At 34.3% G+C, this 17,310-nt stretch overlaps 3 protein-coding genes across 3 annotated transcripts; 2 read left to right on the top strand and 1 right to left on the bottom strand.

Annotated features, from left to right (window-relative positions):
• Positions 2-4,775, bottom strand: LOC18603925. The gene is made up of 6 exons (XM_018118110.1): positions 4,268-4,775; positions 4,059-4,172; positions 3,088-3,168; positions 1,410-1,582; positions 1,155-1,251; positions 2-384 (listed from the first exon to the last, which is right to left on the bottom strand). The coding sequence occupies exons 1-6, from the start codon at positions 4,598-4,600 to the stop codon at positions 274-276; spliced, it is 909 nt and encodes a 302-aa protein (XP_017973599.1). The 5' UTR covers positions 4,601-4,775; the 3' UTR covers positions 2-273.
• Positions 8,300-12,196, top strand: LOC18603924 (BOI-related E3 ubiquitin-protein ligase 1). Its single transcript, XM_018116726.1, has 4 exons — positions 8,300-8,660; positions 9,048-9,157; positions 10,591-10,931; positions 11,466-12,196. The coding sequence occupies exons 2-4, from the start codon at positions 9,052-9,054 to the stop codon at positions 11,997-11,999; spliced, it is 981 nt and encodes a 326-aa protein (XP_017972215.1). The 5' UTR covers positions 8,300-8,660; positions 9,048-9,051; the 3' UTR covers positions 12,000-12,196.
• On the top strand, positions 13,586-17,166 carry LOC18603922 (phosphoenolpyruvate/phosphate translocator 1, chloroplastic). The gene is made up of 9 exons (XM_007036179.2): positions 13,586-14,174; positions 14,803-14,925; positions 15,026-15,178; positions 15,521-15,606; positions 15,791-15,875; positions 16,053-16,172; positions 16,283-16,351; positions 16,642-16,771; positions 16,895-17,166. The coding sequence occupies exons 1-9, from the start codon at positions 13,779-13,781 to the stop codon at positions 16,969-16,971; spliced, it is 1,239 nt and encodes a 412-aa protein (XP_007036241.2). The 5' UTR covers positions 13,586-13,778; the 3' UTR covers positions 16,972-17,166.

The raw sequence follows: 17,310 nt of genomic DNA, 5'->3' as shown, positions 1-17,310 counted from the left end.
ATTTTCATTCAATCAAAGGGGAAATTTTCATACAAAAACATTTACATTCATCTCTATCAAATCATTTTGTTTACAGTTTTCATTAGTTTGTCTGTACAGGAAAACAGTTGAAGAGAATATTAACCTATATACTCACTTACATAGGAAGATCTATACACTTGGATCACAAAAAAACATGCTTTACAATGCGAAGCTTCAGTTTGAAAATAACCTGATTCTATTTGTAGATATGGTAACTCCACTTCACCCAAGGTAACAATATCATTTCAGATTTCAAAAACTATCGGAATCATCTCCTAGTGTGGAGAGAGAAAATGGGGCAATGGCTACATTGAAACTCGGCGAGCCTAATCTGTCAATGTGTTTCATCTCAAAGTCTCCTTCCTGCATTACAATGAACCCAAGGAAATTAGAACTTCTAGGAATGCATTTTAGCACATAGTCCAAGTAGTCCAAATAGTTCAGGACTCATTCACACAGAAAGGCATTAAAAATGACAAAAATCAAACAAAAAAGTGGCACAAAAGACATGTATAGAAGGGGCCAAGGATCCTTATCAGTTTGCCTCAGAATTGAAGCTTTCACACCCTCAAGGAAGTGGAGAAAATAACCACAAAGTGGACTATGGTCAAGCAACCTGACTCACTTTTACTGATTCTACGATGGATATGCCATAGAAAGATTATTACTAGCGCTGAATAACAATAACTATGTTCCACTCAAAATATTAAACTATAAATCCCAACAAATAGGAAGCTTAATGAAAAAAAATCCAAGATATGCTTTGCATTGTCTGTCAAGCTTGCCATTTATTTCAACCATTTTCCTCTACCCAGGCTTTAACTTGTTGCGTATTAAGAACAATTGGATTATATTAGGTAATAAGGCAGATTAAAACCTTGACCATGAGCTTTCTTTGTTGAAAGCAATTTAGCCAACAACTAAAAAAGATTACAGCACGTTGCATCACTTAAATAATAATTAAACATTATGATCAAAGTTCTTGTATTGTAAATCCCCTAAATTGAAAAAAGCAAGTTGAAAAAAGAAATTCTTTTTCTAATACCATGAATTAAATGGTAGTTCAGTTTTGACAAAATTAAACAACTTTTCCAGTGAGAAAGAAAGAAAACCAAAGGGCAGGCCCCTCTTACCATTCTGCCACTGGGCGTGCTTAATGGGCAAGCAGATGAGTATTCGAAACCTGTTCTGGGAAGAATAACTGGCTGTTCACCAATAACTCCCATCCCCCTGCAGTAAAAGAATGCTACAAGATCAGATGTGATGGAAATTAAGGAATAAAAACTTCCATCTGGTACTTATCAAACAGTGAAGGGAGAAGACTGAGACTAAGCTATATTAACAATGATAAATAAAAGATAGCATAGAAGATAATAGAGTTAACTCACCAAACATTTTCAGTTTTCCCATTGGCATCCGTGATAATCCAATGCCTTCTGAGAAGCTGAACAGGACGATCTGAGTTATTGGTTATTCTTATTCTATATGCAAAAAAGTACTGGCCCCTCGAAGGCAGACTTCGCCCCTCTATGTACACACTCCTAACTTGAACTCTGATTCCCTGAAATATCACAGAATATTTGTATCAGATTGACAAGGTTATGGTTCTTCCATTTCACCTTTAATAAACAATTTTCCGTAATTCAGTGTTGGCTCTGTCTTAACAGATATAGATAAAACGCTTTAAAAAAAAACAGATATAGATAAAACAGATTCCACAAAGCCAAATGTCTCACAAGTTGGAAACCTTACAGACCTTACTCCATTCACTTGGTAAGGAATTAGAATCCCAAGGCATACATCAACTTAGAATTTGATCAGAGAATCAAAAAAAATTTGAAAAGAGTATCTAACTTAAATTCTGGAGTCTTGACAACAATAATGGCCAAAATGAACTTTCAAGCTAAAATATAATTTTAGAAAGCAACATGGAAGACATTAGTTATCCAAAATACCCAAGTTATATAAAAGAAGTTGAGATTTTGATAACCCTAAGCTACAAGAGAAAATTAGAAACAATTGTCCCTTTTAGAATCAGATCACACCTTCAATAAAGACATCTCACAATACCAAAAGATCTCTAAGAAACTTAACGTTTCACTCACTCATTGCTAGTACTACTTCTCTTTTACTTTCTCAAATGATGCCATGAAGCAAAATCATACTTGATTAAAATGAAAAGAAAATTGACTAAAAAGTAAATTGATTCCAACATAATTGAGCCCTAGAAGGCAAATGAAAATTTTCAAAATAAAATAATATTTTTCAAATAAAATATTATTATTATATTCGCTGCTGAATGTAGTCATGAAGGTGAACTATATGGCTAACTAGAATGCAATTGGAAATTGGTCATTACAGTTAGATTAGCCATATAGTTCACCTTCATGACTAAATTCAGCGGCGAATATGGTAATAATATTTTAATATTATTTTTAATATTATTTTATTCAAAAAATATTATTTTTATTCCAAAATTTTTCACTTGTATTCTAGAGCTCCAAAACATCTTAATTGGCCCAATCTACTTCCATGTGACCTTCTGACTCCACTAATTCTGCCTCTAATAAATAAGTATTATTTTATCATTATTTTAGTATTATTTAATCACGTAAATATTGTTTTATCCATAATGTTTCCTTCCACCTTCTTATGCCTAGTAACACCATAATCGACCTTAATTCTCATCAATTATCCGTAATTAAGCTCAATTAGCTAGTGATCAAAGTACGGGGTGTTACACACACAGAGGTAAAATTTTTGTTTTGTTATTTATGAAAATTAATTTTTGTTTATGTATCCAATGCACTTCTTGATTTTCACTTCCAAAATCAAAAGGTAAGCAGCAAAATTAACCCCAAATGAAACCTTAGAAGCAAAAACAGGAGGTCAAATCCTGCTCATAGAGACTAAAATATGATAAAAACTACCCAACTTATCAACTAACCTAGAAAAAGAGACGTTACATGAACCGACTATATTCCACTAGAATAAAATTTTAAAAAATAAAAACATGCTTTTGAAAACCAGCAATCGCAGTTGTGTGTAATTAGATCATTGCCATACCAAGGTTGTTGCATCACTTGAACATTTCAGGAGAGAATGAGGTGCAATTTCCTTCAACTCATCACGATATCGAGCTGCATCCTGAAGAATTACAGAAAAGGCAGCAGATCCAACAGGTTAACAAACACATGCACATATATAATATTATTATCCATAAGTAATCTCTAACTGTCTGACATTAGAAATTAAAACAGGAAATTGGAGGAAAATGTATAAAGAAAAGTAGGTCATTCTCCAGTGTAGAAATGAAGCTTGAAAGAGGTTATGAGCCTCAAAGAATTGAATGTCAGCTACATCCAGATCCATATGAGTATGGGAAATGAATCTGGAAAGAGACAATGAGCTTAAAAATTGACTTTTGAGTTCAGCTGCATAAATGCAGGACAAGAAATAACAAAGGTAATAGTAATGAAAAACAGACACAAAGGCCATCACAATATGTAAAAGCACTCAAGGAATAACATTAAATCCTGACCCTGACTTAATTGAATACAAAATAAAGGAGCAACCACATACATGTTTAAAATACATCATGCTACAACTGTGGTAGAAGTAACTTCATCTCCAGAAGCATAATGGCCAAAATTTTAGGCAAGATTCCTTGGTCATTTCTCTTAGGTACCTAAATGAACTAAGTCAGGTGCTTAAAATTGCTGACCCAAAAAATAAAACCGGCATGAGTTTCAGGTGAAGTCAGCAATTTCACTCATTTGACTTATTTTCATTATGAAATCCTAGGAGAAGAACACATGGAACCTTAAGTAACTTTTTTCTATAACGTAATTGGATTATTGTTCCATCTTAAACTGCAAGATTTCGACAATTGTAATTCGGATAGCATTTCTAACTAAAAAAGCCACATCCCATGATTCCAAACTACCAACACTTCTCATTCAAGTCACAAAATCAAATTGAACAGGACAAAGAAGAAGAAAAAAAAAGCTGCCCATTGAAGAATCTTAGAGAAGTACCTCAAATCTTTCATCAGCAACAGCCTCTCGAATCAACCTCTTAAGTTTCAAAACAGGCTCTTCTTCCTCAAACATTTTCAGAGAATCACGTATTCTTGCTGCTTCTTTATAATCCTAAAAGCCCAAAGAAAACTCTTACTTCGGTTTAAAAAAGAAAAAGAAATGAAAAAACCCAAAAGGCGCAAAACAGAAAAAGAAAAGAAAACAACCTCAGATTTAGCGGCGACCTCCATTTGCTGTTTCAGCGTTGCATAAGTTTGGCTCCGGGATAAAAACGAACTCTCATTCGGAGTCGGGTTCGGGTTCAAACTCGGACTCTCCCCTCCACCATTCCCGCCATTCCCGTTCCTCTCCACCGCACACGCCACTATCCTACAACTCCGAACACCAGCAGCGCCGCCATTCCAACAACCCGACCCAACCCTTCTCGTCCTTCCAAAGTCTAGATCTGTCGCCAATCCGTGACCGACCCGACCAGGAAAACAGTTCCTCCTCGTTCTCGCATTCAAATCAGTAAAAACCTTTAGGCTCAGGGAATGCATTTTTTATTTAAACCACCTTGTTAGACGGAAAATTCTGAATTTTCCGTCACTTTCTCCCGCTTTACTCCTAAGAATTTTCCCGGAAAATTGTTGAAATCAATAAAGAGGAAGAATAATTTTATTCAGAGGATAATGCTACGTAAGACAGGCAGCCGCGACACGATTTTCACGGGACGGAGTATCTATGTTTGGAAATTGAAGTTACAAAACTAGCCTTGGTTTTCGTAAGTTCAAGGTCGAGAAGAGGGGTAAATGTGGAACTAGTGGGTTTTGTTGTCGGTCTCTGAGCCACGAGCCACAAGCCAAGTATATTTTGCTGCTTATGGCAGAGACAGATTGCACGTGTGGAATTTCTGTTCGTCCTACGTGGCTGAATATGAGGTTGGAATCTTCTAAGAATCTACCAAGAATCTACCAGCCGTCAGATTAAATGTGGAACTCATTGATGGGCCAATTGGGCCTACGTTTTGGATCCAAACATTTTCAAATCCAAATATCCTATGATCCATGGCTTATCCACGTGGAAACTTATAGTGTGTACAATCACGAGAAATATTAAAGATTATCAATCAATATTTGTTAAGGTGATATTTATAAAAAAAATTAATTGATGTATCATTTTTTCTAAATGAAAATCATGCCTTAAATGAAAAATTATTTCTTAAAATAGTATTTTAAATAGTCTTGACGAGTGTTTATAGACAAATGTTAACTTGATCCGATTATTATTTATTAAAAAATAATTTCTTTTAAGACTTCAAAATCTTCTAGTTTATGATCAACAATGTTGTTAAGAATATCTATTTTCAGACAATTGAGCAGTTAGTCTCTAAATATATATATATATACATGTATGTATTATGTACAATTGAGCAGTTAGCCTCTAAATATATATAATTATAAATGTATACGTATGTATTATATTACTATGATCTTATATGATATCCTTAAGAAACACATTATTAGATGAAAATGATTTATTTTTTTTAAATAAAGAAAAGGAGAATTTGAATCTTATTCTTAAGCAAAAGATTATACATCAATCAATAAGTTAAATGCTTAGATGCAGATGAGAATGATTTGTTGTTAGGGTTGGATAGATGATTTGATATAATGATATTGTTTTTTTTTTTCTCACCACCCATAGTTTTATAGTGTTAAGAATGCATGTATATCATGAGGGCAATCATTTGTTATGATTTTGTAAGTAAATAAATTTGCCAATTTGGTTCAACCTTAGAAAAATATTTAAATATATAAATGGCTTTTTGCAAAAACAATTAATAATATTTTCTTTTGAAATTTTCTAATTTTTTGAGGAAGTTAAGCGATATATAATCCGATTTCGAATTTGTTAATAACTTAGCAATTGATAAAACACGCATAAGTCTTGTACCTAAACATAAGCTTTTACTACTAAAATCATCACACTATTAGCCATTGATTCACCAAGATTTGCTTTCATCAATGGAAGATCAGTGACTTTGCATTTTTTTCTTCTTTATGGGATTTGGGTGATGTTATTAGTTTGATTAGTGCTCATGATCTTCCAACATGTGATCCACGCCTCTAATGATTAATAAGTACCTAACCCTCTTTACCACATAAGCACGTTTGATTATCTTTTGACTAAATATTTAAAAGAAAACTCTTGAATAATCATCATTTGTTCGACTAAAAATGAGTCGTTGAATTTTGATTTTTACCCAAACAAACTCCTAATGAAATCGTTGTTAGATTTAATGTCGGTTGATCTTTTTTTCTACCCACATAATAACTCATGTGACCAAATATGTCGCTTTTTTTTAATCACATCAACTTGTTAGGTCATATGCCACATAAACAAAAATGATCCGTTGGTATTTAATCTAGCGAAAGTTAAATTTTCATTAAGGTAAGAATTTGTTTAGACTTAAATTAAAGTTTAAGGGTTCTATTAAATATAGTAAAATGTAAGGAGTTTAATTGAATAAATGGCTATATTACACAGATTTTTTTAGGGCTTATGCCTTATTTTTTTACTATCATCGATGTATAAAATAAAATGATTTATATTTGATGAATTGTAAATTTATAAATTTCTAACAAACAAATTCATACTAATTTCATCTCCAAATTATATATATTTATTAATTTATTTTATTGCTTATTTTTATTCATGCTGATGTTAATAAGCAATTAGCAAATTTTGGTTAAATCAAAATCTTAGAAAATACAGTTCAATTATTAATGAATTGCTAACACTTTTAATCTGCCAGTAATCATGCTGCTTTGTGGTCCTTTCTTTTTTAAAGCCAGCTTTGATATCTTGTACTGAAACTGAACTTGTGCATGCTGACAAGGTAAGATCCTTAGAGATATTAGAGAGAAAAAAATAAATAACAATCAAATAGAAATAGTTGATTTTGTTTATTTTTTATTTTAAAATTTATTTTAATTAATTATAATTTAATAAATATTAAATTAATTCTATCGATTTTACTAATTATTGATCGAGAATTGAGATGAAAGTGTAGATGAAGCTTGCAACAGAGAAAAATAAATATAGAATTCGATGGTGTAAATTGAAAAAAGTCGATTTTGATTATTTTAAATTTTGAATATAATTTGATTGAGTTTAATTATTTTTGTAAAAATTTAAAAATTTAATTAATTAATTTATCTAATTAATATTTAAACATTTGATTATTAATTGATACATAATTTTTTTATTTAAAAAATAAAATTTGAATATATTTTTTTAATTTTTTTTAAAAATTATCCCATCAGTCTCTTCGAGAACTTTCTCTAAAATTGAAATCATATGAAAAAAATTAACATCGACCCTGAATGACACATAATAATCGAGAAATTATCCAAATTATTATTTCAGAAAATTTTTTTTTAACTCAACTGAGCAAATACTCGTCTCTACATTAAACCATCGAGGGATAATTGAGACGAAATAGTAGATGAAGCCCGCAGCACGGCATGTATCTAATTGGTCAGAGCACGGTTGAGTTGGTCGGTCAGCTGTGTGGGGGTGTCCGCGAATCACGGACCAACTTTTCATGGGTTGGGGCCAAACACAAAAACGTGAGCCTGAAACCAAGCGAGCCTTGGGACCCGCAAAGCTTTGATGATTCTTGGCCCTTTCCGCACACAGCCCTGTTTGTTTTGCTGGACGTTGGCTAACTCTGGCTAGCTAGGTGGCTGGCTCCTGATTCTGCCCCCACCCACTATCTCTCTCTCTAATTGATTGCTTCTTTTCTTGGTTTTGGTTAAGTAGAAAACTTCCTTTAGCTGGTTAGCATCAGCCTGACCACCACCATCATCTGCTCACCACCCAATTAAGCCTAAAGAAAAGCATGTCTAAATACAAAAATGTCCTCTTACCTTATTCCATTGATATTATCATTCCAGGCCTTGTAGTTTTGGAATGGCAAATTTGGCTTTTTGTCAGGTTACCCACCAAGAAAACGAATAGCAATTTGCCATTGTGTTCCCCCCAAGAAAGAATCATTGTACTGATTGAATTTTTTAACTTGAAATGGAACATTTTCTCTGTAGGAACTATACGTGAAAATTGATACCAAAAGGTATGAGAAAATCAGAATAGAACCTTATCGACCTGACCTGCCATCCAACCTCCCAAAAGGGCCAATTTAGTCAATCTGTCATCAACCAAGAAAAAAAAAATTACTGGTGGGAAAAAGGAAAAGGAAAAAGAAAAAGAAAAGAAAGCTGAGAATCATAGAGAGCCATGAAGAATGCACCAACGAACAGCAAGACCAATAGACACAAACAACAGCAACAACAACAACAACAACAAGGAGTTCCCGTACAAATGGAATCATCGGTTTCCTTGTTAACAACTATAACCACTCACACCCCATTCTCCCTTTGCTTTTCCCTATGCCACCACCACTACCATCTTCTCTCCCTCTTTATTTATATTTCTCTCTTCTTATTTTCTTATTCCCTCTTAGCTGTCTTCTTCTTTTCCCATTGTATCTTGTCAAATTTTTTTTCATCCTCCACCTCCCCAGATCAGTTTCTCCTCCATTCACTTCGGTTCCAGGTACCCTTTTGTTGGAAAAGAAAGAAATTTGATTTTCTGATGTCGTTTCTTTTGCTCGGAAGATATGGGTGTTTTGTTTTGTTGTCTATCTAGTATTTTTCAGGTTTTTCTTTGTGAAATGAAATCCCAACATTTGGGATTTCCTCCTTTGTTCTTCTTTTGATTGAAAAATGGTATATTATGTTACTCATTTTGATCACAGGAAAGGAGAAGCCTTTACAAATATGGGAGTTTGGGTTTTTATTTTTACTTATCAGTTTTATTCTAGATGTTCTGTTTATTGTAAGTGATTCATGTACTTTATTAACAATTGCAAGATTTCATCTTTTGCAATGATGCTATGGCTAATGCTGATGCTAATGACGGATTATATTTGGTTTTCTCTAGGAACATGTTTGGAGGCCATAACAACAATCCGGTATTGCCTGTTTTCCTTGAGGAAAATCGGTTTCAGTACGAAAATAATGCACTGCCTCGGCTACAGTTATTTGGAGATTGTAAGTTTTCCCTAGAACTTATAGTTGATCTTTGGGTGTATTTTCCTCTTATTGCAGTTAAAAGAAAATAAAAAGCCTCTTGTTATTGCTTGACTTTGGTTAGATGCCGTCTTTTGCTGTTGATTTGGTGATTATGTACAATATTTCTCATATCCAGTACCATATATTCATAATGCTTTGTTTGAAATGTTTTTCCATAACTTGGTGTATCCTGGTTTTGCAAGTTATTTTCTTTGATCCCTACATCCTGGCTTAAACTTTAAGCTTGGATGTTTAGCTATCATGTTACGAAAGTACAGATTTTGTGTTGCTCCATTTTGTAGCTTGTGTGTAAGTCGGTTTAGCTCAATTGTTCTATCGAGCCTACTCAGTGAGGGAGAGTGCTAATGAGGTTATCTTGCATCACTTTAGTTTTGAGTATGTTGTGGCCTTATATTCAGGTTTTGGAACATTCATTTGCTGCTATTTGTTTTAGGTTGCATGCTTAATATTGTTTCACCAATTGGACCGAAATCAATACTGTGACTAAGGTTTTGGTGCTTGAGTTTTACCGATGATATGCAACAAATATTGCAATTTTTTTTTATTATATGGTTCCTTTGGAGCTCTTGCATGAATCAAATTCTCTTTGTGCTTCTGCTTATGCAAGAGACTTTTGAATAGTTGACATCATTTGGGAAAATGTTACTTTTTTTACTAATGTATGAAGCCCTTTGTTTCGATCCATCGAAAACTTTGGAAATTTTTTAATATTCTTTAAATGTCAAACAAAATACTCTTCTAATAGCATGAAGCCTTGTGCTGGGTGCAAAATCCTAATGTATTTCAATATGTGCCGTGGCACCCATTATTTGTGATTTTTTTTTTCTTTTGTGAAAGGCATTATTTGTGATTGTGGCAGCATGGGTTGAGTGTTGTGATCATTTGAGTAGTAGAGTTAGTGAGGATTGTCGCTTTGCTTTCTCACCGATTTGGAATATTTTATCTTGGTGGGAGCAATTGAATTTTTGTAGTTTCTAGGAAGACTAAATGTGTTGCTTGAGGTAGCATTCTTTTCAATCTTTTAATTATCAAAGCCTAAGCTTTATTGGCTAGAATATAGATAATTCTTCAAAAGGCTCAGGCCATACTTTTTATAAGGAGTTTAGAACCAAAACCTTCTTTCTACATGTTACTTCTATTCAGACCATTTCTTCCCTTCCAACTTACTCTTCCACACTGATGTTTCCATAGGCCTATGTTTGATATGGTGTAAACATCTAACGGGGCTGTAATTTACTTTATTTTCAATTATTGCTTTTTCACATTCCTACAATTGACTTTTAATTTTTTAGTATAGGATGCCTGCTATTCCTCTTCAACTATGTTGTTTTTGTTCTAATTTCATAAAACAATGTTGCAATCCGTTACATTCTGGATTGGCTGTGGTGCAGGCCCCTTCAACAACATGGGAAATGAGAATACGACTTCTGTGAATCGGCCAATTAAAAGAGGCAGAGAGGCAGAACCAACTCTCAGACAACAAAGTCACCACATATCTGTGAATAATAACCTATGTCTAGATGAAGCTGGTCAACCTCGTAGTGTTCTGAATCCAAACCCTGTGTCGACTGGATTAAGACTTTCATATGAAGAAGATGAACACAACTCTTCTGTTACCTCTGTAAGTGGAAACGTGACAACTTCCCTCCCTGTTATGCTGTCTCTGGGTGATAATCTAAAGGCGGAAATTGATAGGCAGAAAGAAGAGTTTGATTACTATGTCAGACTTCAGGTAATAATCTGGTCCATGATTATTTTTGCTTTTTAGGCAGAATGTGCATTATTCAACTTCTCATGGATCGCATTTAAGAAATACGCACTCAGTAATCAATCAACTTGTTATATGTGGGCAATAATCAATCAATAAATTTCCTTTCTAGTTTTCTACACAACAAACAAATGTGAGTTTTCTAGCAGTTGTGTAATGAAGATGGTGATACGATGGTGGGATTTGTTTGCAAGACTGAACCAGGAATATTGTGCTGGTAGATTTTTTTTTTTTTATACATGCAGTCGCAAAGCTGATTTCTCTATTTTCCCTTCACTCCCCCTGCCCCAAATATGTTTCCAACAAAATGAATTGAGGCTTGTAAAACAGGATGGCAAAAGTAGACTGAAAATTTCACTACATGCTTCAGGATAGGGTAAGAAAACATGCATTTTAGTACTTTACAAGGTTTTAAGGATAATGCTCAGCTTGTGTTCTATGCATGCTGCTGTGTAGATATGTTTTACATGCTTTTCTTACTTGGTGTTTACATAACAGGAAGACAACATCTTAAAAGGTGTAAGAGAGTTGAAGCAAAGACAGACAATTTCTTTTCTAAATGCTATAGAAAAAGGAGTAGGCAGAAAATTGCAGGAAAAGGAGCTTGAAATAGAGAACATGAATCGCAAAAACAAGGAACTAGTTGAGAAAATAAAACAAGTCAGCATGGAAGTTCAATCCTGGCACTATAGAGCTAAGTACAATGAGTCTATTGTAAATGCTCTGAAGAGCAACTTGAAGCAGGTAATGGAACAAGGAGCCGTGCATGGTAAGGAAGGCTGCGGGGAAAGTGAGGTTGATGATGCAGCCTCATACACAAACCAGAACCATCTGGATGTCTTGGATGGTTCTGGAAATTCATTCTCCTTGAAGAAGCAGATTAATTGCAGAGCTTGCAAAATTATGGAAGTTTCTGTCTTGTTATTGCCTTGTAGACACTTGTGTTTGTGTAAAGATTGTGAAGGCTTTATTGATGTATGCCCTGTCTGCCAGGTAATGAAGACTGCAAGTGTTCAAATATACATGTCTTGAGAGTGTACTGGTGTATGTAAAGGGCATGTAACTAAGCACTTGCACTTTTCATTACCTCAAAATCGAGGAAATTTGTTCCACCGGATCAATAAATTGTTCCCAGGGAAATTGCTGAACTTGAATGAATGGAGTTGCAGTGATCTTTCCCATTCATTTCTCTCATAAATAACCCTCTGGAGGACTCATCAGGATTTTGATTTTGTTGGCTTTTTGTTACAGAACTTCCAATAGCTTCTCTTCCTTGGATCCAGAACAGCTGAAAGCCTGAAACAACTGTTATGCCTGTTAGGTACTCATACTTGGCATTGGTGTAATGTTGGCAAACAAACACAATCATCTATTTTTTGCTTGCCCCTTTCTTATCTTTAAGCAAAGGAAAACAAATTTCCTTTCCCTTCCATTTGTTCCTTTTCTTTCATCACTTTTTCCCACTTACCAAACGCAGAAAAAGGTGGTCTGGTCCATCTGACATCACCGTGCACTTGACGGACCACTGCAGCCCCGCGCCTCCCCCAGCAAAACCAAAGCTGTTGCCAATGTAGCATGCCTTGCCACTGCAAGGTTTGCCTTTTCCAATAGTGGGAATAAACCACGTAGGACTCATCATCGGGCTAAAAAGCTCACTCCCAGTCCCAGCCATTTGCCCATGGCTTCCATGAATATGCAGAATCAACATCAAACAATCAAAACATTTAAATAATTTTAGTCAGACCTACCCCCCGGTCCCCAACCACACATTTGGAGCAGCCTTTGCAAACACTTCTTTTTTAGCAAATTTCTTTTATAACATCAGTTTTCACTAATACTAATAATAATAATAATACTCTTTTCATCTTTTCCTTTATGGAACATTTTTTTAGACACTTAATATTCTTATTTTTCGTGATTTTTTATTTTTTAAATTAAAAAAATTGAACATTTATATTACAATATTTCTTAAATTTTAACATTAAAATATATTAAAAGCAATAATTACGTATACAAATCCATTCTAAGCAAAGATCTAAAAACCATCTTGGTCTCCAGTTCTTGGCCCCTCTTTCCTTCCCACCTACCCAAGTGTCACGCTCAAGCCCAAGCTCAACCAAACCCACCACTGTTTCCTTCAATTGGCTGTAAATTCTCATATTCCAAAGTACGTCGCACACCCCCACCTGTCCATTGAAATAGCAATGGCATTACCAAGTATGTACACGGGTATTCGGTACTATTCTCTTTTATAAACTGTTCAGGCAGTAATTTAAGGATATTTATTGTCTGATTTTAATTATAAATAATAAAATTTTAATAATATTATTATTTATTTTAATTTATAAATTATTCGAAAATATAAATTAATTAATTAATAAAATAAATTATAAAAAATGAATATATTTTATTATTTATTATTGAAATTGAATTGAATCGAATTTTTTGTAACGAGTATTCATATTATTATTTTTAATTAAATAAATTTATTCGTACATATTTTAATCGAATACGAAATTTTCCCTAAAAAAGAAAAATAATTTCCTAAAAAATAAGTAAGAAAATTGCAGCCCAAACATTGGAATATCCGGCATTCCAGATCCGTTGGCCTTATATTACAACTAAATATTGTTTTCCTCCCTCTCTCTAAAGGGGCTGCGAGGGAAAGCAAAGCAAGGAGGCGCAACCCGCTGTTCTCTACCAACTCTTTGACGGATTCCCCAAAACTCTTCTTCTGCCGAAAATCCTTTTCTCTCTTAGTCTGCGTAAATCGTCAGATCTCTGAACAAATTTGGAGATACAGAAACGAAGATGCAGAGCGCGGCGTTTTCTTTGTCTTCACCTTCTTCGTTTCCTTCTCTGAAGCCGAGGATATTCGGTTCCAACCTTAGATTCGATCCTGTTCGCGTTTCGTCTTCTTTCTCCGCTTCCAAACGCCATGATCTTTCCGCTTCGAGCAATGTCGTTTCGGTGCCTTCCTTGCCTAAGCGATCGTGGCGTCTGTCCTCCTCCTCTGGCTTGCCGCTCAGGGCATGGAACTCGGTTCCTTCTGATTCCAAAGCGGAGCGTTTTGAGGTTAGAGCCACGGCGGCCGAGAGTGCCGGTGAAGGCGAGAAGGCCGGTAATTTGATGAAGACGTTGGAGCTTGGATTGCTGTTTGGTTTGTGGTACCTCTTCAATATCTACTTCAATATCTACAACAAACAGGTTCCACTTTCATTTTCCTCACGTTTTGTTCATCTTTCTTTGTTTTTCTTAGTCATTATGAACATGGAATGTTAGATCACGTCAGCTAATTAGAGAATATTTCCAGAAACTTTATTTCTAAAGAAAGCTTTAAAGGGAAAAAGAAAAAGAGACAAGAACAGAAATTAAGGTGTAAAGAATTCTTTTTCTGGAAAAGTAAATTCAATTTGATTTTAACAGTTCATGCGAAGCATCCGAATGATTCCTTTCCGTTGACACATGCAAATCAAATGAATGCTTAGTTATAACACAAGTTATTTCGACGCCGTTTGGTTGTTGGCTCTTGTTTCGAAAGCAAAAAGTGCGATTGGATTCAAATTGCAAAAGCGAATAATAATAATTTTCAAGAATTTAAAAAAACTAAAATTGCAAAATTTTCTATAGTTTTACTGTAATATAGCGTAATCATGTTAGAACAAGTGTTTCATTGTAGTCATTTTTTCATTTATAATGAATTATGATTTTTCGTTTAAATATTTGCTTTTGTTTTGTTGCACTTTTAAGGAAGCAAATAGCAATATACAATATGAAGTCTCGTAATGTAATGAAGAGAATGGAATGTGATTGGATTCTGTTTCTTTGTTCACAGGTTCTTAAGGTCTTCCATTACCCTGTAACTGTCACTGTAATTCAGTTTGCTGTTGGGACTGTACTCGTTGCTCTAATGTGGACTTTTAATCTGTATAAGAGGCCAAAAATTACCGGTGTTCAGGTATTTGGGTTTTTATTTTATTTTATTTGTTTGCGTATGCAAATAGTGATTCTGTTGGGGTTGTTGGTTGATGCTTAATTTTCGACTTGTTTCTTGACAGCTTGCGGCCATTCTGCCACTTGCACTTGTGCATACGTTGGGGAACCTGTTTACAAACATGAGTCTAGGCAAAGTGGCTGTTTCATTCACTCATACGATTAAAGCTATGGAGCCATTCTTCTCAGTTGTGCTTTCTGCAATGTTTCTAGGAGAGGTGTGATTTCTTTTTTAGCTATTGTCTTCAATTTTTTTTTCACATTTTCTTATATAAATATAATAGCTCAAGATTATAATTTAAATCAATAATAAGTTCTACCTGTTTGAGTTTCGATTGTTCTGTAACATCTCTTGAAGTTGCTTAAACTGTTCATTTTTATTGTTTGCATGAGTGATTATAATAGTGCTTGTTTTGAATTGCTTTTTGTGAAAAAACTGATGCAATTTCATTTTTTGTTTTTTAAGGATAAGTAATGCAGTTTCATATTCTCGATACTATTTGTTGTTCGTTTTTCACATTGGTTGTTCTAACTTGGATTATGATGTTTTGCTATTACAGCTGCCTACTGTTTGGGTAGTTGGTTCCCTTGTACCAATTGTTGGAGGAGTTGCACTTGCATCTGTTACTGAGGCCTCTTTCAATTGGTAAGAAATTGAAGATGCTAATATGTAATATCTATATTTAACTGTTGAAAATTTTCTTTCATATGCAAATGCAATTTTGTTTCTGATTCTGTCATAGATATCTTGATAGCAAGTACTTATTTAATTGGTTACTCTATATCATTGTAATATAACCTTTTTTTTTTCCCCTTATCAACCTATAAAGGGCTGGGTTTTGGAGTGCAATGGCTTCCAATTTGACAAACCAATCTCGCAATGTTCTCAGCAAAAAGGTCATGGTTAAGAAAGAGGTAAATTTAGTTTTTGAGATCTGTGTCCTTTTGGTCACTATGGTGCTAACATTTGTTGGAGTGGAAAGTCTATCTACTTCTTGATTGATACACTGCAATGTGGTCCTGCTAATCTAGTTTGAGAGTTAATTTATATACTTTTATATTGGCACATAACTATCTGTTATTATGTGCCAGGACGCAATGGACAACATCACCCTCTTCTCAATAATAACAGTTATGTCCTTTATCTTGTTAGCCCCTGCGGCTATCTTCATGGAGGGTGTCAAGTTTACCCCGTCCTACCTGCAATCTGCTGTGAGTATTGGCAATTAGCTAAAATTGTTTTAATTACCCATTTCACTGTTGACTAAAAAATGTTTGTCTGAATTTCCTTGTAATGAGCTTTATTTTTTGTTGTCTAACAGGGTTTGAATGTTAAGGAAGTCGTAGTGAGATCTCTAATCGCTGCTCTTTGCTTCCATGCTTATCAGCAGGTGAGGAATTTTGATTTTGATGGTTTTTCTGTCTTCCTTAATAATCACAAGCATGAATACGTATGCACTGCTTACTGAACTACAAGTTTGGAGAATGGATTAAAAGAGATAAGAGGAAAAGCTGGATGCAGAAAGAGTCCACTTAGTATTTTGGATGTCTTTTGGTTTTTTGTTTTTAAAGTAATGCTGCTTTTTCCGTTATGCCAAATTCTTCTGAATATAGCCTTAATTTCTTTCAAATACATGACACTCAATGCATTCTTGATTCTTTTTCGTTCCAAACCATGCAGGTTTCTTATATGATACTGCAAAGGGTATCCCCTGTTACTCACTCTGTGGGTAACTGTGTGAAGCGGGTGGTTGTCATCGTCAGCTCTGTTATTTTCTTCAAAACACCAGTTTCACCAATCAACTCTCTTGGTAAAATTCCTTTCCACTAACATTTCATCAAAAAATATCAAGCACCTTTTGCCGGTTCCTCGATTCTTTTGCTCTTTTAAGCCTTTCTTTAGTCTGAGATCATACCGTGGTGGTTTTTTGCAGGCACCGGAATTGCTCTCGCCGGAGTTTTCCTTTATTCTAGGGTGAAGCGCATTAAGCCAAAGGCAAAGGCAGCCTAAAAAATTTTTGTTGCTGATAAATTGAGTCTGTTAGATGATATGTCGCCCGCCATTGATTCAAAGACTTGTTTGTAGTTTAGGCCAGCAACATAATTAGTCATTCTGGTTTGTTTTTCCCGGAATAATCTTAAATTATTTTTTGTGGACTGCCACTTAATTTTAGCAAGGAGAACAATTCTCATCTCAATTTTCCAACGGTTCATTTTCTCATTAATTTTAATATATAGTATATAAATGTGTACAGTATGCTTTTCAAAAAAAAATATTTAGTATATAAATAGATATTTATTTATTATTATACAATTGAAAAAAATTTAAAAAAAAACTCTCTCGACTCCT

The sequence above is a fragment of the Theobroma cacao genome, chromosome 3 (assembly GCF_000208745.1).
Source record: "Theobroma cacao cultivar B97-61/B2 chromosome 3, Criollo_cocoa_genome_V2, whole genome shotgun sequence".
In the NCBI taxonomy this organism is placed as follows: Eukaryota; Viridiplantae; Streptophyta; class Magnoliopsida; order Malvales; family Malvaceae; genus Theobroma; species Theobroma cacao.
This window is presented reverse-complemented; position numbering and strand designations above follow the sequence as displayed.